General features: G+C 41.9%; 1 protein-coding gene across 2 annotated transcripts in view; it reads left to right on the top strand.

The window, feature by feature from the left end:
• LOC142301208 (neuropeptide Y receptor type 2-like) overlaps positions 1-20,697 on the top strand; it is a 90,707-nt gene extending 70,010 nt beyond the window's left edge. Inside the window, exon 2 of one of the 2 annotated variants that reach the window (XM_075342236.1) lies at positions 19,070-20,697. In XM_075342236.1, the coding sequence (XP_075198351.1) occupies positions 19,083-20,234 (1,152 nt within the window). In that variant the 5' untranslated portion in view covers positions 19,070-19,082 and the 3' untranslated portion in view covers positions 20,235-20,697. The remainder of the gene's footprint in view (positions 1-19,069) is intronic. The other variant, XM_075342235.1, reaches the window with a different exon arrangement.
• The last annotated feature ends 3,307 nt before the right edge of the window (positions 20,698-24,004 follow it).

Raw genomic sequence — 24,004 nt, 5'->3', positions numbered from 1 at the left:
TGTGCAAACAAAGCCATCATAAAGTGTTGTGCTTTTTGTCGGATGTACATAATTCTCATCAACTTCATGTTAAGAAAAGTTTATTTTTGGACTTTGGTCTCCCTCAATTTGTTCTACTGTATCTGGTCCTCGCCTGCATTGTCCAACGACAGTATGCGGTCTGCAGAGGCATATCGCCCAGGTAAAACTAACAACACACATACCTGGACCTCCATTTTCATGTAGTGTGGCGGGGCATGGAAGAAGAGTACCTCACCCAAGACTACCACCCCAGCCATGTTACAATAGCACTATAACTGAGTAAAAAGCCATATTTCAAACTTTTGATGCATTAGACTTAAAAGATTTACCAAACAAACTATGACTGTAAATATTTGACTGAGCGCTAGCCCTGAATTAAATATTTAGTAATAATATAAAAGATTGATTTCATAATTCAAACTTAGGGGTGCATGAGCTTCTACTTGTAAAATTGAAAAAGCTTTATGAGCCATCAGAGGTCTTACCAATCACCTCCTCTGGTAGGAAGAGTTACCCTTTCAATGATGCAGACGGTTAAGGCTGCTTTACAAGCAGTGACATCGCTAGTGAAAGCACCCGCCCCCGTCGTTTGTGCGTCATGGGCAAATCGCTGCCCGTGGCGCACAATATCGCTAGTACCCATCACACATACTTACCTGCCTAACGACATCACTGTGGCCAGCGAAACGCCTCCTTTTTAAGGGGGCAGTTTGTGCGGCGTCACAGCGACATCACATGGCAGGCGTCCAATTGAAGCGGAGGGGCGGAGAGCAGCCGCAGGAAAGTCACGCCCACCTCGTTGCCAGAGGACGCAGGTACGGTGTTGTTCGTCGTTCCTGGGGTGTCGCACGTAGCAGTGTGTGCTGCTTCAGGAACAACGATCAACCTGCGTCATGCACCATCAACGATATTTGGGATTTGATCGACGTGTCAACGATCAATGATTAGGTATTTTTGATCATTAGCAGTCACTCGTACGTGTCACACGCAACGACGTCGCTAACGAAGCCGGATGTGCGTCACGAATTCCGTGACCCCAACGACATCTTGTTAGCGATGTCGTTGCGTGTAAAGCCCCCTTTAGTTGTGAGAGGTCGCCTAAAAGTTTTTCCAAAAATGATGAGATACCCTAAATGTGTGATACTGCTGTGATCCATCTATTAATGTGCTTGGGTTGTACATATTAAAGGCAGCATAGTTGACGCTCACTGAACTAAATTATGTGTGTACTGTTACAGTTGATGAATAATTTTACAGGAAAGCAGATGATGGATAAATTGGAAGTAAAAAAATGTAGTTTTAAGCTGGGTTTACACACTGCAACATCGCAAAGGACATCGCTGTAACGTCACCGGTTTTGTGACGTAACAGCGACCTCCCTAAGTCTCTGCTAAGTCGCTGGTGAGCAGTCAAACAGGCAAACCTGGCCAACAACGCAACAGCGATCCGGACCTGCAGAGCGACCTAGCTGGTTGTTGGGGACGTTGATAAGCAGCCTTTTGAAAGGGAAGTTGCTAACAAAGTCACTGCAAAGTCTTTCACACACTGAAACTTTCCAGCGATGCTTGCTGCACAGCGGGAAACAAAGGACCTAGGAATGGTCCTGAACGATTTGTAATGATTACAACTTCACAGCAGGGGCCGGGTCGCTGATAGGTTTCACACACTGCAACATCGCAAACAACATCGCTATTGCGTCACAAAACCGGTGACGTTACAGCGATGTCGTTTGAGATGTTGCAGTGTGTAAACCCAGCTTAAGTAATATAAGAGCATAAACTGCAGTATACTATAGTGCATTTAAAATAATCCTTTTTGGATAACCTTGTTTCATTGTATTTTCAGGTTTGATACGTGTAGGCTATATGTGCTTTAAATGTACTATTTATCTTTGCTATGATTTTACAGTCATTTAATAAAATGCAGTTTTAAAGGTTATTCAACTGCAGATGTTAGTCCATTCAAAATTTGCACTAAATGCTGAATGCGAGGCTGTGATAGGAGTATGCTGAGTATGGAAGGATAATGACATGCAACTAATACAAGATAAGATGAGGAGTATAAACAAATTATCTGTAATGGCTCATGTGCTGAGGGTGAGCGGATAATGATATATAACTAGTGGGGGATATAAAAGGGAAGACATATGGAAATGAGATATTGGCTGGCAGACTAGGTACGAGGGTAAAGACTGATGGCACATCCTACCTTTCTAATGTGAACAGGTGCAAACTGTACATGAAACATTCCTCTCTTCGGTTAAGAAATCCCTACAATTTATGGGTGGACAGGAACCTGCAAATTAAAATAGCTTCAGGCTGAAGAGCACAAGCGCTCAATCAGAAGCATAACCCTGACCTATAATCTAAGAAAAAGACTGATGGCACATCCTACCTTTCTAATGTAAAAAGGTGCAAACTGAACATGAAACATAGTAACAAAAAGGAGACAGTTGCACTCTGTAGTGCTAAGATATGTGGCACAATGAATATGGGAATATAGACATGCATTACTGCTATGAAAAACATGTAAAAATTTAGATACTTAGCACACAAAAATGGCAGTTTTATGAGCCCAAGCCAACAGCAAGGCAACCTCTTTTTATTGGGTCCCTATCAAACTAATGCCTCTCTTTTGGTTAAGAAAACCCGACAATTTATGGGAAAATAAGAACCTGCAAATGGAGAATTATCGCCTGAGGCTGAAGAGCAGGAATGCTCAATCAGAAGGCATGTCTATATTTCCATATTCATTGTTCCACATATCTTAGCACTACAGAGTGCAACTGTCTCCTGCAACTGTGACGATGACCTTAGTGACTGACTAGAGTGGTGAAAAATATCAGAACCAGAGCAGAAGCAGGACCAGGGAAGATGAGTGTGATGCTAGTCTCTACTCGCAGGCTGGCAGTGAGGGTGGATAGTCAAGAGGTCAAATATCAAGAGGGTTCGTTATAAGCAAAGGGGTTGTATGATAGTGTAACCCACAGGGCAGGCGGTCAGCCTACTTGTTGCCGGGCCGTTTTGGGTCAGATCAGACATTGTTACGGGGTGGCCTTGTCCCAAGGCGTACACTAAATGGTGGGGGAAGCGGAATATTAGGAAGAGTTTGTCGTGACACCACCTGTGGTACGTGGCTAGTAGTAGCCGCCGCTGCAGAGGTCCTCTCCTGGGCCGGTGTTAAGGCAGCCGGGATGGTATCGTTCACCACAGGTGGATCGGGCCCCGGGCGGATGATGATGGTAGTAATGGCCGTTGGCGCCTAAGCGTTGGGCGGCGGCGCCGGTAAGGACGAGCCAACACAGACTCTGCGGGTCCTATCTCTAGGATGTCCCCCTCAGCAGTTAGGTCCCCCGGCTGAGCTCCCGCTCCAAGCCGCAGGGCCCAGTAAAGTCCAAGTTTTCCAGAGAGATGTCTTGCCAGAACTATGGTCCTGACGGGTCTGCCCTTGATGTGTGTGTCTTCTCCCTATTTCTACTCCAAGAAGAACCCGCCCCCCCAGGTGGCTGGCTTCAGTGACCGGGAAGACCATGTTCGTATGGCCACCCCCCTGGCTACCCTGAGCTAACCGACTCTGAGTGAAGGCTCCGGAGCTGTCGGAGTGAATGTGTGTGAATGTGGAACACCGGTGATTAACCCCCTCCTTACCTGAGATAGATTCCACACACTAATTGGGGTGCAGTACCCTGGGGCGACCAGAGCCTCAGGGGTGCTATAATAGCATAGTTGGGTCACGGTCCAAGGTCAAAATTCCAAGAAAGAAGCAGATTAAGACATTAGGGCTAGGCAAATGGATTTTCAGAAGCAAGGTCCAAAGATGGGTAAACACTAGATTAGACTGAGCACAGGAACAATGGGCACGCAGATACCAGGGAGCTAAAGCTACAACTGTCAGTGATCTAATCACTACCAGCAAGCTAAATGGCCATGTAATTACACAGAACTAGTGACACCTGGAGCAAAGCTTTTAGGCCCAGCCCGATAGGGCAGCTAGCCTGTCAATAATAATAGTGACACATCCGGCATGCTACTGACTCAAATTGGATGACTGAGCTGTCACTCACCATACTAACAGTCCAGTCTACCCCAAATCCTATAAAATGGCTGAGTGGTCATTAGCAGAGTTCTTGGGACACTGTGAGTAGTGGAACCATGACAGTGAGTACCTGTTGAATTTGTATTTTGCGAATTTCAAGCAGTTTGGGGCTTGAAAGTGGACAAACCCTTGAAAGTGAAAAAGTATATTGATATATGAGTGTTAGGTGGGATATAAAGTAGGATATATGCAGATGAAGTAAAATGAATGATGATCTAGACCAAATTGTGAAATGAGCCAATCATAAAGAGGACATGTAGTGTACGAATTTTTGTAATATTACAAAAGGGAAAGCAGAGAAGAATAAGGAAGAAAAGAAAGTAATGATAGCAGAAGGTATTATAGATAATTAGCCTAAAAACTCTTCTGTCTGGCCTCAAGTGGGATATGATACTATGCTCAGATAAAAAAATCTACAAAAGAACAGTCAGGATTTAATTATTTATAGGAATGAATTCATGTCTTAGTCACAAGGTTCAAGTGACTACAAAATATGGATCCAAATGGGCTCTCTCCTCATTAGTAATTTGACTCTAGTTCCCACGTTATGAGGAGCTGGCACTTGTTCTAAAACCTGAAACCTCAATTTGAGTGTCTTTGGCTTGAGTGAAGTGTGATGGAAGAGGCAATAATGGATTTTTCCATCTCATGTCTGACGTATGCTTAGATGTTGGATGATTTCGTCAACGTATACAAGACTGCACAGACGCTGGATCATGTGCACCACGTATGAGGAGTCACTAGTAAAAACTTTTGTATGGAATGTCTTTTCAGAATAAGCGTGGTAGAGCTTGTCTAGGCTTCATAACGTTGGAATACTGAGAGGAAGAGAAACATAAATGTGACTCATTGCATTTTGTACTCAGGAAAGTTTGTTGAGGAATTATAATTTGGGAATCTTCATACATACCAGATTGTCCTTCAGGTTTGTGTTGTGTTTGAAACAAGGGCAAGAGTGGTTAACTGGCGATTTAAATGGTTAAAAAAAATCTTTCAATTTCTTCCCTAATACAAAACTTTGTGTCCATACAGGGGATTCCTGAATTTTGGACCCTCATCTATTTTCCAGAATTGAGCGTTATTACAAAGAGAATCTCTGATTTTGGAGGACCCCGCTTTGCTATGCAGTACAGTGTTAGCACTTTGATAGCAGTGGGTATAATGAAATACTTCATTTGTCTTGTGGTACGGGAGGTAAATTAAACACCTACTGCCAGGTTTCTATAGACTACAACCAGATCGCCACTTACTAATCTGCCTATTTGGAAACTCTTTCAATAAATAGTACGTAGAAATGATCAGACCTTATGTAACTCAGATTTGCCAGGTTCAGTGCATTTTTCCCAAAAATTTGATTTGCGGCTAATTTATTCAAAGCAAATCTAAGATAGCCCAATTGCCTTGGAACGATGTGTAGAACATTTTGCTGTCCCCTTTGCGAGGAACCACACACTTGAGGTTGTTTCTCAAGGTAGGAAATAGGAATGCCATCACTTTCAAAGTCCAGCAAGTTTATTTAACACACATAAACATGCTCTACAGCAACATAACATGAGACTCTTTACGGGTCCAAAAGGAACACAAACTCGGCATATAGTCCATTCCTGGTCAGGACAAGTGAATCTCCTCTCTCTCTGGGATTCGTTCTGGAGGTACACAAAACCTCCATACATTGACCATGTGTCAAACAAACACCATTTTGACAATATGAGACACAACCATGGGCAGAGGAAAGTGTCCATCTTTTTGTACCAGTTTTGAGCAGCTCTATCAAAATTAGTGGAGCTAGGAAGGAGCTGGGATGGGCGGGTGGCTACATCTGTCCATCAAATTCTTGTGGGCGTTTCTTATGCCAGTGACTGGAGTAACCTTTCTGGCTAGGAGCTGGGAGGTGTATACCATGAATTCATGAAATTCATTAATTCAGTGCATTTTATTCCTTCATGGCCCTCATTAAAAACGGCGTTGAAAACATCAAAGCCAGTGTTATTTTTTATATCTACCTTCCATACAAAACTTTTCTTTTGTTCTTGATGTGGGCACACAACAACTGTATTTTATTCAGTCTTCTAATTATTTATGGGTCTTGTTATTAATATGTCATGTCACTCTGCGTGTGGTTGGATCCCCTACTACCAAAGCACGCAGGCACTACAATAATCACTTGTATTCTGTCCCTCACTCTCAGCGTTCTGCTCTGTTTGCCTTCCGTTCACAAGGTCATATATTGCTGGGGAAATATATTTTATAACCAGCCAACTGGCAGAAAGAAACGTGTTATGGAGTCGTTTTCCATCTGGTAGATGAGATAAACTCAGCAGCAGAATAAAGCTAAAATCCCAACTAATCAATTCCTTATGACCCCGATATACAACCGTGCTGCTGCTTGACAGAGCGCTTCTTCTTCATCTCACAGCTCTGACCCATTTATAGTCACATTGTATTTCAAATATCATGTTCAATATTTGTTACCAATATCTTTTGATGTCTAAGTCTAGCAATGAAAGGGTTGCACAGAATTAGAAAAAAATTGGAAGATTTTTTTAAAGAACAGTGCCACTCCTAAAAATGAGTCCCATCAAAGAAGGGTCACCTTGTGGCTGATGGGCACACACAAAAATACCTCAATTTAATAAGTATATTCTATTTGGCATTGCCGCCATTAATAATTCATATAATCCAGGTCACCTTGTTGTGGCTGATGGGCACACACAAAAATGCCTCAATTTCATAAGTATAGTCAATTTGGCATTCACACCATTAATAATTCATATATTCAGGTCACCTTGTTGTGGTTGTTGGGCACACACAAAAATGCCTCAATTTCATAAGTATAGTTTATTTGGCATTCACGCCATTAATAATTCATATAAATCAGGTCATCTTGTTGTGGTTGATGGGCACATATAAAAATGCCTCAATTTCATAAGTATAGTCTATATGGCATTCATGCCATTAATAATTCATATGTTCAATCAATCCTTATGTGTTGCCCTGTATATTTTTTCTGTCTTCCTTCATATATTCAATGTTTGCATATATCTTTGGCATATACTGTGTGCTGCTTCTCCACTCTGATTTATATGCAATCCAGTCATAGCAGATTTGTACCGCTTTACCCTCTTTTCATGCTGTTGGGATGTGTGGTCAATCCTTGTTTCTTTCTGTAGAACACTTTTCTAAAGGCTGTGTGGGGTACTGCAACTCACCCTCGTTAAAGGAAATCAGTTAGCAGATTTTTGGTATGGATTTTAGAGCAGCATAATGTAGAGACCCTAATTCCACCAATGTGTCACTTCTTTTCATAGAATACCTGTTTTGTCTTATGTGGATATAGTGGTGGTCAGAATGCTGAGCTGTATATAACCCCACCCACCCCACAACATTGATTGTCAGCTTCCTTTGTACACTGTGCATTGTGAGCAAGCTGTCAAACAGTGGTGAGGGCGGGGTTACACAGATTGCTCTGAGACCTTTTCCTCTCAAGATAATCTTCTGCATATAAAACACTAATTGTATTGAAACTACAGCACAAAGCCTAATAAGTGACACTTCCTTATAATCAGGCTCTCAACGCTCACATTATACTGCTCTTAGATTATATAGAAAAAACCTGTACAGAGAGTTTCTTTAACTTCATTCAAGCTGAAGTGTAATACAAGATCGAACCTGTGAACTGAGGTGGCCCTTTTTGACAGAAACAATCCATGTTTTTCTTAACCTGTACAGCATAGCATCAGCTATTATTTGAAGATATGTAGCTTTTCTAGTTAATTGGAACATAAAATAGCATTCCTTCCTAGTATATACCAGACAAACCAGAACCTTCCTAGTATATACTATAGTGGTACCAGTGCCAACATATTTCCCAGAGATGTAATACAATTTTTAGGCACTCTTGAGACTCTGCCTCCACCCCAGCTCTGCCTCCACTCCTCGAACCCCAGATCACATATTGCCAGCACATAGTGACTGAATAATATTATATATGTGGCGCCCATGAGGCTTCAGTCGTCACAGGGTACTGCACCTCACTTAAGGTGCGGTACTCACCCTGGGTCTAGAGGAGGTCGGTACCGGTTCCACAACACACACAAACTCATACATACGGTCAGGTTGCCCTCACTATTGGGGAGCAGGCTAGGGTCGGGTCGGGTCTTAAGATAGTCACCAAACATGGGCGGCTGCCACCCACTAGTGACAGGGAACCAGGGGAGGAGTGGCCACCAGGAGGAGTTAGGAACTGACACAGGAATGAGGAGTTCTCCGGTAGGAGGACGAGTTTTTCGGTACCTCCTGTAGGACGTAGGAGACAATACGGTCGCCGAGGGGAGAGCTTCATTGCTCCCTCGGGACTGGCGCAGTGCAGAGCCCTAAGGTGGAACAGACTTCACGTTGTATCACCAGAATCTACAGGACAGAGGGATTGTATATCCCTCTAGCCCCCACAAGATCCCGGAGCACAGTGGCACATAGGGTCCGAAGTCGTGATCAAGGTCAGGCCCCACCACGGACCCGCGTCACCTGCACAGGGGACGGGAGCTAACACTACAAGAACCGGGGTCCCCAAGCAGCTTCAAGCCATGGGGATACTTCTTTAAAAGCGCAAGAAGCAAGGTCCCACAGACTACCGTACTAGTTCTGACCTCCAAAGGATCCAGGATCGGCTAGGGCCCATAAAGGCGGAGACCGGTATTCTGAGGGCAGCACTTGAACTGTGAGTAAAAAGACCTGGAACCGCAGCAGCTGACTCAGCTTCTTATTGCCGTCGGCGTCGCCCTGCACTTCGGCGCCAGCGGCCACTACTACCTCCATTATCCTCCCTCGGGCCTAGCTTCGCCTGTGGGAAGCTGAACTATCCTAGCTGCGACACCACCCGCCTCAGAGGACAGCGACCGCAGCGGTGGCTAATCCCTGACCGGATACCGCAGGTGGCGTCTCGAGACAACTACCCCCATCATCCCATCCTCATCCCTTTTATTGTACATGTCGGGGCCATGAAGCCGGGCAGGGCCACCCATGACATCCTGGACCCGACATCACTGGCCCGGCGATGAGTACATTTAACCCTTGCCCCGTGGGTTCTACATATACAAGATAGAAATACTGTCAATCATGACCAGACAAAATATTATCACCACATAGTGACCGAATAATACCACATACATGGAACAAGTACCATCACATCATGATCAGATCATGTAGTGACCGAATGCTACAATACTGATCATATGCCTGTATCCTGTTCCAATTATGTTTCTTCATTCTGCATCCATGTTTTCCCCTCCTGCCCCCATATGTTTCTTCATTCTGCCCCATATGTTTCTTCATTCTGCACCCATATGTTTTCCCCTCCTGCCCCCATATGTTTCTTAATTCTGCACCCATGTTCTCCCCTCCTGCCCACATATGTTTCTTCATTCTGCCCTCATATGTTTCCCCTCATGCCTCCATATGTTTCTTCATTCTGCCCCACATGTCTCCAACCCTCCCCCATGTTTCTTCATTGTACCCCCATATGTCTCCATTCTGCCCCCATATGTTTCGTCATTCTGCACTCATATGTTTTCCCCTATTGCCTCCATATGTTTCTTCATTCTTCCCCATATGTTTCTTCATCCTGCCCCCATATGTCTCCATCCTGCATTTATATGTTTCTTCATTCTGCCCCCATTTGTTTGTCCCCATATTGTGGCCTTTCGTTCCCCAAAAAAAGTTCCTCCTCACCTGGCTGTGTTTTAGAGATGTTCTCTTTCTTCCTTATATACAGCGCTGGATGAGCCATTGATAGACATTGATGTCATGTGCTGGCGACGCGCGTGCCAATGACAGCTGCCATCCTTTGACTGGCTGGCAGCTGTTAACTATTCCTGGGCCGGTAAAAAGCAATATATTTCAAATGAATGTGCATCTGAACATTCAATTAAATACAGAACTGGCCGAATCTTGCCCTGGGTCCCGGTGAGCGGAAGCAGAAAAGGGGGGACCCAATTGGTCAGAGCCTGATCCGGGGCCACCGTCCTTGCTTCTGCTCACCAGGCCCCATAAATCAGTAAAGATTGTAATGCCCTGATGGTGGCCCTGACTGGACAACCCTTTTAAGTATGTTTTGTCCTAATACAGACAGAGTAGAGGGTGAAGGATTCTGCTGCAGTCAGTAATCTTACAACCAGACACAGGACAATGAAGAGGAAGGGCACTTGCCTGAGCTTCTTCTATACATAGTTTTATTTTTTTACAGTAAGAAGAGAAAATAGGATGAAGGAAAAGGTATAGGTTAAGGGAGGGGGTTCTGAGATTTTTTTTTATTTCTTTGTGCAATTTATCTGATTAGTGTTCCTTTATATTGGACATTACAATACCAAGCACTGTTCATTCATGGATGATACTAGCATTGCTGCTCAAAAAACTACAAAAAGACTTATAAAACATTAATGCGGTCTGTTAGAGATACTTTATTAATGTTATCATTTGGACAACCACTATAGGGAGGAACTTACATGGGTGATATAGTGCTGACTAACAACTCTCCCAAAATAATTTTAGCAATAAATAAATCTGCTCAGGTTTATCATAACATTCCATTTGTAACGCTCGGACTAGATGGGGGAAATTGAAAGGGAGCAATTAGTTATTCATATGATTATTAAATCAATTGTTATGGAGTATTGAAATCATGAAGAATTGGTTGAGATAAAATATGTCTTATAATTAAAAAATCGTATTTCTTTGGTGCATGACTCTGAGAATATAAGGTTTATGGTAGACGCACTGACTGAGCAGCAGAGTGTCTCTGGATGAGAATCTCAAATTTTGGCAACTATATATTAGGTGTGAATTAGTCCGAAGCGCTGTAAATTCACATCTGCCACATTGATAATGTTGCCCATGTCTATGAATATTAGATAGATATTGATGAGAATAGGACCACAGATAAATCTGATCTTTATCCACTGTTTCATTGGCTCTTCCAGCATGTACTGGGTTAAGCCGAACTTGAGCAAAGACCCTTTTTTCCCATTTTCCCTCCATAATTAAAGATCTCAGTGATAGCACTAGTTAAACAAAGACGAGGTGGAGCTGGATAATGGTCTAGTTATTCCTGTCATTGAAAGTGACCTGTAGTTCAAGGTATTAAGAAGAAATAAGGTTTAGGAGCAGAGAAAGAACATTAATATAGCAAACCAAAGTAATGAATGTCTTGTAAAGTAGAATATCCTTCGGTTACAGTAGAAGTCTATAAATTAATGTGAGATCCTATTCTACTAACTTCTGAAATACAGACACATGAAAGGTTTATGGGGTTTTTCATAATAGAATTGGGAGTAGCTATAGAGGATATAGCGGTAACAGTGACATCCACACCATGATGGTCTAAGAAGGCCCCTCTGCCACATAAGAGGCCAGATTAATGGCACATAGTACAACCCCTGGCAAACATTATGGAATCACCTGGCTCTGAGGATGTTCATTCAGTTGTTTACTTTTGTAAAAAAAAGCAGATCACAGACATGGCACAAAACTATAGTCATTTCAAATGTCAACTTTCTGGCCTTAAGAAATACTAAAAAAGTCATGAAAACATAATGTGTTAGCCAGTAACGGTTACTTTTCAAAATCCAAACAGGGGGGAAAAATGATGGAATCACTCAATTATGAGGAAAAAATGATGGAATCACCCTGTAAATTTTCATTCCCAAAACTAACAAAAGTAAACAAAAGTAAACAACTGAATTAACATCCTCAGAGCCAGGTGATTCCATAATTTTTGCCAGGGGTTGTAGTTGAAAAGACTTTTAGGAATATTGCATTGGGTCCCACAATTGTCAAGTTACACTTGAGTAAAAATATAGACAAAAAGATGTATACAAGGTATGCCTTGACGTGGCTACTGGGCAGATATAAAAATGGCAATTTTTGTATGGTAAATATCTCAATTTATTCTTAGATTTTCTTTAGCAGTAATGCAGGTCTATATTCTTATATTCATGTTTTTCATGCTTTAGCATTTCAGAGTGCAGCTCTTTTTTTTACTATAAATATAAACATATATGGTTTACATCAGGTTTTTATGGTAAATTTAATTTTGAAAAAAGCTTCAAACTTTTCATTTTTTTTACATAACTATCTATAATAAAAAAAAATATCTTGCAATGTTTACATTGGTAACTGAGCCTGAGATTAGACTTCTACTTCCTGAGTCTTCTGTAGAAATAAGGAAGTCCGAGTCTAGTGTTAAGCCTACTGGCAAGGGTGAAAGTACTTCAGTGGGACCCATGCACACACAGGCACGCGCATACACACATACGTACACATACAGGCATACATACATATACATATATGAAGACAAAATCACAAAAATACATATAAACAGACATAAATCTATAAACAGTCATATACACTGACACACAGATATACACATCATACATGGACAGACAGACACATTAGAGATATTATTAATATGGGTAAGTTGGCAGTAGCCTCACTCACCTACCCCGCTTGTCTCTGTCCAGCTCCTCCTTGGCATGTGGCTGTGCAGGCCGCGCTGCGTGATGGAAGTCAACAACAGACATGGCCACGCACAGTGCACACTGACACTGCTGTATATACAGTTAGGTCCAGAAATATTTGGACAGTGACACATTTTTCGCGAGTTGGGCTCTGCATGCCACCACATTGGATTTGAAATGAAACCTCTACAACAGAATTCAAGTGCAGATTGTAACGTTTAATTTGAAGGTTTGAACAAAAATATCTGATAGAAATTGTAGGAATTGTACACATTTCTTTACAAACACTCCACATTTTAGGAGGTCAAAAGTAATTGGACAAATAAACCAAACCCAAACAAAATATTTTTATTTTCAATATTTTGTTGCGAATCCTTTGGAGGCAATCACTGCCTTAAGTCTGGAACCCATGGACATCACCAAACGCTGGGTTTCCTCCTTCTTAATGCTTTGCCAGGCCTTTACAGCCGCAGCCTTCAGGTCTTGCTTGTTTGTGGGTCTTTCCGTCTTAAGTCTGGATTTGAGCAAGTGAAATGCATGCTCAATTGGGTTAAGATCTGGTGATTGACTTGGCCATTGCAGAATGTTCCACTTTTTTGCACTCATGAACTCCTGGGTAGCTTTGGCTGTATGCTTGGGGTCATTGTCCATCTGTACTATGAAGCGCCGTCCGATCAACTTTGCGGCATTTGGCTGAATCTGGGCTGAAAGTATATCCCTTCAGAATTCATCCGGCTACTCTTGTCTGCTGTTATGTAATCAATAAACACAAGTGACCCAGTGCCATTGAAAGCCATGCATGCCCATGCCATCACGTTGCCTCCACCATGTTTTACAGAGGATGTGGTGTGCCTTGGATCATGTGCCGTTCCCTTTCTTCTCCAAACTTTTTTCTTCCCATCATTCTGGTACAGGTTGATCTTGGTCTCATCTGTCCATAGAATACTTTTCCAGAACTGAGCTGGCTTCATGAGGTGTTTTTCAGCAAATTTAACTCTGGCCTGTCTATTTTTGGAATTGATGAATGGTTTGCATCTAGATGTGAACCCTTTGTATTTACTTTCATGGAGTCTTCTATTTACTGTTGACTTAGAGACAGATACACCTACTTCACTGAGAGTGTTCTGGACTTCAGTTGATGTTGGGTAACGGGTTCTTCTTCACCAAAGAAAGTATGCGGCAATCATCCACCACTGTTGTCATCCGTGGACGCCCAGGCCTTTTTGAGTTCCCAAGCTCACCAGTCAATTCCTTTTTTCTCAGAATGTACCCGACTGTTGATTTTGCTACTCCAAGCATGTCTGCTATCTCTCTGATGGATTTTTTCTTTTTTTGCAGCCTCAGGATGTTCTGCTTGACCTCAATTGAGAGTTCCTTAGACCGTATGTTGTCTGGTCACAGCAACAGCTTCCAAATGCAAAACCACACACCTGTAATCAACCCCAGACCTTTTAACTACTTCATTGATTACAGGTTAACGAGGGAGACGCCTTCAGAGTTAATTGCATCCCTTAGAGTCCCTTGTCCAATTACTTTTGGTCCCTTGAAAAAGAGGAGGCTATGCATTACAGAGCTATGATACCTAAACCCTTTCTCCGATTTGGATGTGAAAACTCTCATATTGCAGCTGGGAGTGTGCACTTTCAGCCCATATTATATATATAATTGTATTTCTGAACATGTTTTTGTAAACAGCTAAAATAACAAAACTTGTGTCACTGTCCAAATATTTCTGGGCCTAACTGTACATCACAGGGTAGGCTGGGAGCTACGGTATATAAATCATAGGGGTGGCTAGAGGCATACACATTACTGGGGAGCATATACAATACTGGGGGGTATATACTTTACTTGGAGGCATACATGTTACTTATGGGGCCATACACATTACTGGAGGGCATACACATTACTGGGGGGGATACACATCACTGGGGCATAGACATTACTGGGTGGACATACACATTACTTGGGAGTATGCACATTATTGGGGGGCATACACGGTACTTGAGGCCATACATATTACTGGGGGTGATAAAAGTTACTGGGGGCCATACACATTACTGGGTGAGCATACACGTTACTGTAGTTACTGGGGCACAGACATTACTGGGGGGGACATACAGCACTCGGGGGCATACATGTTACTGGGGTGGGGGGAATACAGCTCTTGGGGGGCAAAGTGTACCTGCTGGTTTAAGTGGTCTCCAGCAATCAGCCAGGGGGCCACAGAACAGATCTCTGCCTCTGACGACAGCAAATGCCCCTTCCCCCGTTTTTCCGGTGACCTGGCACCTTCACAGGTGCACCGGGTGCTGACGCTGGCCCTACTAATGCCAGTGTGAAAATAGCAAGATTTCTGATTTTATTTTTATCTAGACACAGTAGTAGAAATGAATAAATCACGTACTGAAAAAACCTCCAATTGCCTTGAAACTATATGTACCACTGATGCGTCCTGGGACTGTAGTGAGCCCTTTCAAGCTTTATAATTCAAACATAGCAATAATGTCAAAGTAATTTCAATATACAGTTAGGTTCAGAAATATTTGGACAGTGACCTAATCTTTGTGGTTTGGGCCCTGCATGCCCCTATTTTTTTTTATTAAAAATTATACAAATACAGTTGAAGTGTAAACTTTAAGGTTTAGTTAAAGGGGTTGAAGAAAAATATTCTATCAAACATTTAGGAATTGTAAGCATTTTTTTACAAAGCCATCTCATTTCAGGGGCTCAGAAGTAATTGGACAAATGTTAATATAATAATAATAATAATAATAATAATAATATGTTCATTTGTAATACTTTGTAGAGAATATTTTGCAGGCAATGACTGCCTGAAGTCTGGATGCCACGAACTATCATCCACCACTGTTGTCTTCATGGACATCCATGCCTTTTTAAGTTCCCAAGCTCACCAGTGTGATTTTTTTTTTTTTTTGCACAATGCACCAAACTTAAGATCTCTCTGATGTATTTCTTCTCTTTTTTTCAACCTTCCAAATGCAAATACCACACCTGGATTCAGCTTCAGACCTTTTACCTACTTAAAGGGAACCTGTCAGGACCCCTATGCCGTTCAACTCAGCAGCATTCATACCCTGTAGATAGATAAGTTGACTGACAGACAGCTTGATAATATGATTTGCAAATGTGTCCACGTTTTCCTGAACTTTATAATACACTCCAATTTCCCACTATATAAATTTAGTACATTCTCAATATGCTGAAAAAAGTCCCTCTACATGTTAAATATCTACATCTCAGAATTACAGGTTGTACACTACTCCACCCCTCCTCCTAACACATGGGCCCCATAGTGGCTGTGTGGTCTGCCGCCTTTGGCGGTACACCACTTTCTACAAATTCTCCTACTGTACTTTCATAAAACACCATCATTTGTTCTCTATATTTTCACACTCCGCACTGAAAATAAACCTCTTTACACTTCATAATGAAACAGTATAGAAGGCTGCAGCAAAAAACAGTCATTAATACTATACTTGTTTTCTCATGAGTGTCACCATTTCCTTAGGTGTAACTGATGGCTGATTGTAATTTAGGATGTAAATTGTACAGCACCTGACCCTTTTAGCCCTTGTTCAGATAGCTATATTTCATGGTTCGTATATAGTCTGCAATGCCTGTAAAGCTGTAAGTTTAGCTCTAGAGAAAATGGACCGAGAACCTGTCTGAATCTGGCCTTATAATGTATAATTACATCTGATCTAAGTGCGTAAAACTAACAGGATCACACGAGCATTGATTTTCTCATGTAAGAGAATCAGATTACTTATGGTAATGACACTGATCAAACTCTTGAGTCGAGTTTGATCAGAATGAAGAGTTGCACAAGGCAGTAGTCATGTAGTTCTCTTATGCCCTGGCACGCTACATGAAGATGAGGGTCCTGGCTGGGTATGGATGAAGTGTTGCTGGTGGATTCTACTGGGCTGGACCAGATGTTACACAATTCATCGAAGGAGACCATCAGTTTCTCAAAAATACAGTTTTACTGGACAGAGATTTGGAAACAAATATGTACATAAGATAGCAGGAAAATGCTTTCTAGCACGTTTCATCAACACAGAGCATCATTAAGCACATTTTTTTCACTTCCTTCCTTTTACCATTTCCAGTCTTCACTAGTGTTACCTTTTTCTCCACAACCTACCCTAGCACCACATTATAGTCAATTAAAATCAATTTCTCCTCTAGCGGTTCCACGTCTTCTGCCTCTTAAAGGGACATTGCCAATATGACCAGACAGATACTTAAACTCACTAACGCTAGGGAACTCCTACCTGAGGCACTCACTTTGTTCCACTTCATGCTCTGTCCTGCACCAAGACCAATCTGACTTTGTCACCTTAGTCCTCTGGTCAGTCCTTTGACCCAACTCCCTTAGACCACTCTTCAATTCAGTCACTTACTCTCTGTTCCTCACTCTGTGTCTCAGGTCAGATTTATTTCCCTTCTCTTGCCTCAGGATCTTCCTATCCTCTTCTCTGGTCTCCTCTCGCTTGAGGGGCACACAAGTCATGTGGTTCTGCAGACTATTGAAACCCAAAGTCTGTCTGTCACTCGCTGGGCCTTTTCTGACTTTTTAACAGGAAAACAGTCACTGTCCCTGCACTCTAGCCACTCCCACTCTGGGCTAGTCCCGAACATTAATTCCAACCTTCCCTGTTCTCTGTCTGTTGCTGGGCAGAACACAGCTTCTTCGCAGTATGGTTTATAACAATATTCAAATTACACAATAATTCATGGCCTAATATACATTATATGAACACTTATCACATTACACATCACAGTTCATTTTACACTTTCCAACAACAATATTGATTTTTACAAGGTGAAAATGAGACATGTCCACCCCCTTACAAGATCATCAGCTTAGTGTGATCCAGTTATCTTCCATGAGCAAATCATAGCACAGTGAGGAGCAGATTGAGAACAATATTTCTCAATTCTATCAGTTTGTGGAAGCCGAATGTCAATCAAGTGCAGTTATTCTTCATAAGAATTTAGGAATAAAGTGTCAACTAGGCATTGTCAATGGGGTGTGTATTAGATCTGATTGGATAGCAAGCAGAGACACACCCCAACTGGCAGCACTGAATTTATGATGGTCAGGTTTGACATAGAAATCATATTAAATAGCTACATATATAGATGAATAGACAAGATAGATAGACAGAGCCTTGAAAAAGTATTCATACCTCATGAACTTCCCCACATTTTTTCACATTACACCCACAAACTTAAAAGTATAGCTTGGGCTATTTTATTTTTATACCCTAACCCTGCTTTACTCCTCTCCACAACTTTATTACTGACCTGCCTGGTGTGTTCCTTGGTTTTCATGATGTTGTTTGATCCCCAATCTTCTCATTCAAACTTCTGAGGCTTTCACAGACATGCTAGACTTAGGCGGGCTTTGCACATTGCGACATCGCAAGCCGATGCTGCGATGTCGCACGTGATAGTCCCCGCCCCCGTCGCAGGTGCGATATCGTGTGATAGCTGGCGTAGCGAAAATTATCGCTACGCCAGCTTCACATGCACTCACCCGCCCTGCGACCGTCGCTCTGGCCGGCGACCCGCCTCCTTCCTAAGGAGGCGGGTCGTGCGGCGTCATAGCGACATCACACGGCAGGCAGCCAATAGCGGCGGAGGGGCGGAGACGAGCAGGATGTAAACATCCCGCCCACCTCCTTCGTTCCGCATATCCTACAGGAGCCGCAGTGACGCCGGTAGGAGATGTTCCTCGCTCCTGCGGCTTCACACACAGCGATGTGTGCTGCCGCAGGAACGAGCAACAACATCGGACCGTCGCGTCAGCGTAATTATGGATTACGCCGACGCTGCACCGATGATACGATTACGACGATTTTGCGCTCGTTAATCATTAATCGTATTTAACGATTAATGACGATTTTGCGCTCGTTAATCGTTAATCGTATCATCTAGGCTTTACACAGTATGATGTCGCATGCGATGCCGGATGTGCGTCACTTTCAATTTGACCCCACCGACATCGCACCTGCGATGTCGTAGTGTGCAAAGTCCGCCTTATACTGAGAGTAATTTACACATAGGTGTAATTAAGTAGGTGAATTCTGGAGGTAGTTAATCACTCAGGGTTTTATATAGGGGTATCAACCTACAGCGGGCTGATTAAAAATGCACATCACAATTTTCGGATTTATATTAGTAAAATATTTAGTAAATTATGGATAACTTTCTTTACACTTCACAAATACTTGCTTTGTTTTGGACAATCACATAAAACCGCAATAAAATATATTTAAATTTGTGTGCATTATGTGGAAAAATGTGGAAACATTCATAGAGTATGAATACTGTTTCAATGCACTGTATATATATATTGTTGTTGTTCACAATTTTTAGCTCAATTTAATGATTTTCGTCTTACTTTCCAGGTAAAATCAAAGCATGTTCTCAGCTCAAATGGGGACATTAAAGCAAAGCAACATGACAGAAGAACTTCATTTGAGAGGACGGCATGTAAAGAGCACAGTTTCCCCCATCCAGTTTTTCCATGGCTCCAGTTTCATGTCAGATAGCACTAATCTTATTTGGGTTCAGGTGATCCTCATCACGGCATATTCTTTGATTATCCTCTTGGGACTTGTTGGCAACTCTTTGGTTATCTACATGATTATGAAATACAAAAACATGAGGACAGTAACAAATTTTTTCATAGCCAATTTAGCTGTGGCTGATCTTATGGTGGACAGTCTTTGTCTGCCCTTCACCTTAGTCTACACATTGATGGATGAGTGGAAATTTGGATCTGTACTTTGCCATTTGTTACCGTATGCACAAGCCATGAGTGTCAATGTCTCAACTCTGACCTTAGTTGTCATCGCTTTGGATAGATATTGGTGCATTGTATTTCACCTAAGTAGTCGGATATCCAAAAAATTCAGCTTCTTAATTGTTACCGTCACATGGGTGGTGGCTTCGATTTTTGCTATTCCTTTAGCTATTTTTCGAGAATATAGATTTGAAGACTTGCCAGCCCTGAAACTCAAAATGGCTGTTTGTGCAGAGAAGTGGCCCTCAAATAACAGCAGGGATGCTGCCATCTACAGTATTTCAATGCTTCTTCTACAGTATGTCCTGCCTCTCATTATAATATGCTTTGCTTATACCAGAATATGGTTGAAGCTGAAGAACCACATAAGTCCAACACCAAGAAGTGACACCCATCAGCGAAGAAAAAACACAACTAAAATGCTGGTGATGATGGTCATTGTGTTTGCCGTTTGTTGGCTTCCCTTTCATGTCTTCCAGTTGGCCATCGACTTGGATTGGGTCCTCGTATTCCAAGAGTACAAGCTTCTTTATTCCATCTTTCATGTTATTGCCATGTGCTCTACCTTTGCCAACCCTCTCCTCTATGGATGGATGAATAAGAATTACAGGAATGGGTTTCTTATGTTTTTTGGATGCAAGAATAAACTACATAATGGCCAACCTGATGGCTCCCTCCGGGGCCATTCTTATACTTTCCGTGCCACCACTTATCATGGAAGTTTTCGGAATGCCGGAGAAAATGGGCATCCTCCAGCTCATGTGTAACTACCTTCCTGGCTACCCCGAAAATCTCCTTCAAAAGCCATTTTGTTGTCCGTGTGCAGCATCCAATAAACACACAGTACCCGTTTTGGAAGCCATAAGGCGGACCGAGATCCAAAAACGTTATGAGTAATTCATTTGTAAATATGTTAATATGGTAGATAAATAAATACAAACTAAAATTTCTAATTAATCATCAAGTTCAATTCATCAAATTATTGTAACCAAATATTACCAAGCAGAGGCTACAGTATTATTTTTATTAACTTATTTGTGTATTTAAGACCTAATGTACAGAAAATGTATATTTTTAAAATGTTTGAATGACATTTAATAGAGAATTAATGGTTGCTTCCTTTGTAGCCAACAAGAGGCGATTGCTTTCACATTTCAGCTATACCTTGCAACTGTATTTCAGCTATGTGTAAAAATTAAAATTCTGGTCTCCAATGCTGCTGATTTTGCTAATACTATTGAATGCCATGCTACAATTACAAAGCCATTATAAACAACACATTTACACATGGCCATGGGCTACCCTTGGTGAGGAACAGAGTCACAATTTTAAAAATTATTATATTGGTAAGTTGTTAATTTTTTCATCCTTTCCCGAGTAAAATTTCACTACTCCTAATAGGATGCAGCTATAAAGGGTGCAAAGGTAGCCTTTTTACAATTTAAAGGGATCCTGTCACCAGATTTGGCACCAGTAGGTTCTTATATACAGCATTCTAGAATACTGTATATAAGAGCCCAGGCTGCTTTGTACAACATAAAAAACACTTTTATTATACTCACCTAGGGCCGATCCGGTCCGATGGTTGTCATTGCACTCCGGTCCGGCGCCTCGTTTCTATGGCGATCTCCGTCCTCCATCTACCCAGGCCGGCATTGCACTCAGGGCAGGTCAAAGTACTATAATGCGCAGGAGCGAGGAAAGGTTAAAGACCGTCCAAGCATGCGCACTAAAATACTTTGATCTGCCCTGAGCAGGACCTCAATTCCGGCCTGTGTATATGACGCAGGATGCGTCATGCACGCGGATCTCAGAAGGAGGAGGGCAGTGATCACCACAGGGAAGATGCTCTGGACCACAGAGCAGCGACACCCATTGGACCGACCGCCCCCTAGGTGAGCATAATAAAAAAGTGTTTTTTTACGTTATACTGAGCGGCCTGGGCTCTTATATACAGCGTTTTAGAATACTATATATAAGAGCCTATTGGTGGTAGCTACAGCTTATAGTCACCAAATCTGGTGACAGGTTCCCATTTAAGAAGACAACAGTACTATAAAAGGCTCATGGTGGCTGGGAGTCTCATCTACTTTCAATTACACCTCTGTACAAAAGCTTAATTCTTGTACAAGAAATTACATGGAATTGTATGAATTCAATGTTAGAAATAATATTTTATGGTATACACTTTTAAGTGGGTTGCCCACTTAATCTTTATTTTAACAAACTTGTTGTAGACAAGATTTTGTTCCACTTACTAAAAATCATCTGGATAAAATTGTTGGTACATTTCTGCTAAAGTAATCAAAATGTCACAATTGTCACTGAAATAACTACAAACTGCAAAAAAGTAGTTTTCAATTTCAACTTATTTAAAGGGAACCTGTCACGTGTAAAAACACTATAAACCTGCAGATATCAAGTTAATCTGCAGGTTAGTAACGTTTGAAACCTGCCCGACACTTGTACATTGAACCTTACTGCCAGGAGGAAATAAACTTTATTCCTCCTGGCAGCCTTCAGGGTGGTGCAGGACAAATTCACACTGCTCGGTGTATCAGAAGCGGTAGCTGTAACCGTGCCTCCCGCACTGACTGAAAGCTGCTTGTCACACGGTGTCCAGCTCAAAACTTAGTGAATGTCAGGACTACATTTCACGCTGTTCACAAAGCAGAGTCAGACACTCCACACAATGCTGCTTTTGAGTTGACCAGACAGGCTCGAGTATCGACCAGCTGTGCTCTTGTTAGCAATCGGGCGTGCTGGAGTTAATTTCTGCTAGCCTGTGTATTGCTCTTTAAGTCACAGGAGACCTATCACAGTCTCCTTCGCCGTTTTTAAGATGGTGGAGCCTGATTTCCAATGCCGATGATAGCTTTATGTGATCCCGATCCTTGTGCTTTGTTATCCAGTTGCTGGTGAGCTTCTGTGTGCTGTTTGGTGTGTTAGGAAATTCTCTTGTTGTCTGATCTGATTATTTCCTTCCTTCCTTTAGTTTCCTACTGATCACGTATTGTCTATACCTCTGTGAGTGATTGCTGTGAGTCTGTGTTTTGGTTCCCTCAATCTGTTTATTTGTGTGGGATTAACCACTCCTATCCCTGCCCTCTCCTGGGTGGAGTGAGGGGGACCATTAGACCAGGGTTGTTCAGGCGCTAAGGTAATGAAGGCGGCCCAAACATTGTCACCTTCAGACGTACCTTTTGAATCAGGATCAGTTAAGCTTCCCCTAGTCTGAGGGCCAGCTCAGGCTCCCCTGCCCCTAGTGATCCCATCACATCACATGACACCATTCAGCAATAAACTCAGCTGTCACTCCATACAGGGGGCTCAGTGGCAGGTTTCAAACACTATTAACCTGCAAATTAACCCCATATCTGCAGTTTAATAGCATTTTTACATTTGACAGGTTCCCTTTAATATCAACTAATGTAAATCAGAGGCTGCTTTTGAATTGTAGTTCAACTGAAAAAAAAAAACTAATGAAAATAGCCAGAACAAAAATTATGGAACCCCTAGAAAATATTGAAAATAATTTGACCACAGGGACATATTAAACTAAGGTGTGTCCTGTAATTAGCATCACATATGTCTGCAATCAGTCTGCCTAAATAAATGGTGAAAAGTAGTCAATGTATTGTTTGGTATCATGTTGGGTACCACACTGCACATGGACCAAATAAAGCTAAGGAGACAGCTGTCTCAGGAGATCAGAAAATTATAAACAAACATGGTAAGAGCAAAGGTAATAAGACCACCTGCAAAGAGTTTGATGTTCCTGTTTTTAGAATTGCACATATTATTCAGAAGTTTAAGATCTATTAGATTGTAGTCAACCTCCCTGGACATGGTTGCAAGAGGAAAACGTAAGACAAATTGAAGATACAGAAAATATAAATGGTAACCGAAGATCTCATAACAACTCCCAAAAAGATTAGAGGTGAACTCCAAGGTCAAGATACATCAGTGTCAGATGACATCATCCATTGCTGTCTTGGCCAAAAGTGGACTTCATGAAAGATGACTAAGTAGGAAACCACTGTTTAAAGATAATCATAAAAAAAGATAAACTGGAATTTGCCAAAATGTATATTGACAAGCCACAAAGCTTGTGGGAGAATGTCCTTTGGACAGATGAGACACAACTGGAGGTTTTTGGCAAGTCTCATCAGCTCTATGTTCAGAGACGCATAAATTAAGCATACAAAGAAGAGAACATTGTACCTATTGTGAAACATGGAGGACCCTCAGTTATGTTTTGAGGCTGCTTTTGGCACAGGGTGTCATATCTCTGGAGGGTACAATGAAATTTTAAGAATATCAAGGCATTCTGGAGCGAAATGTGTTGCTAGGGTCAGAAAGCTTGGCCTGAGTCTAAGATAATGGATCTTCCAACAGAATGACACAAAATACACAGCTAAAACATCCAATTATGGCTAAGAGCAAAGCATTAGACTATTCTGAAGTGACCTATCAGCCATGAACTAAATCCTATTGAACATCTGTGAATGGAGCAGAAACATACAGTCTGGAGAAG

Source organism: Anomaloglossus baeobatrachus, chromosome 4, assembly GCF_048569485.1.
Source record: "Anomaloglossus baeobatrachus isolate aAnoBae1 chromosome 4, aAnoBae1.hap1, whole genome shotgun sequence".
NCBI classification, from domain to species: Eukaryota; Metazoa; Chordata; class Amphibia; order Anura; family Aromobatidae; genus Anomaloglossus; species Anomaloglossus baeobatrachus.
The sequence above is the reverse complement of the archived record's forward strand: the minus strand, read 5'-3'. Positions and strand labels throughout refer to the sequence as shown.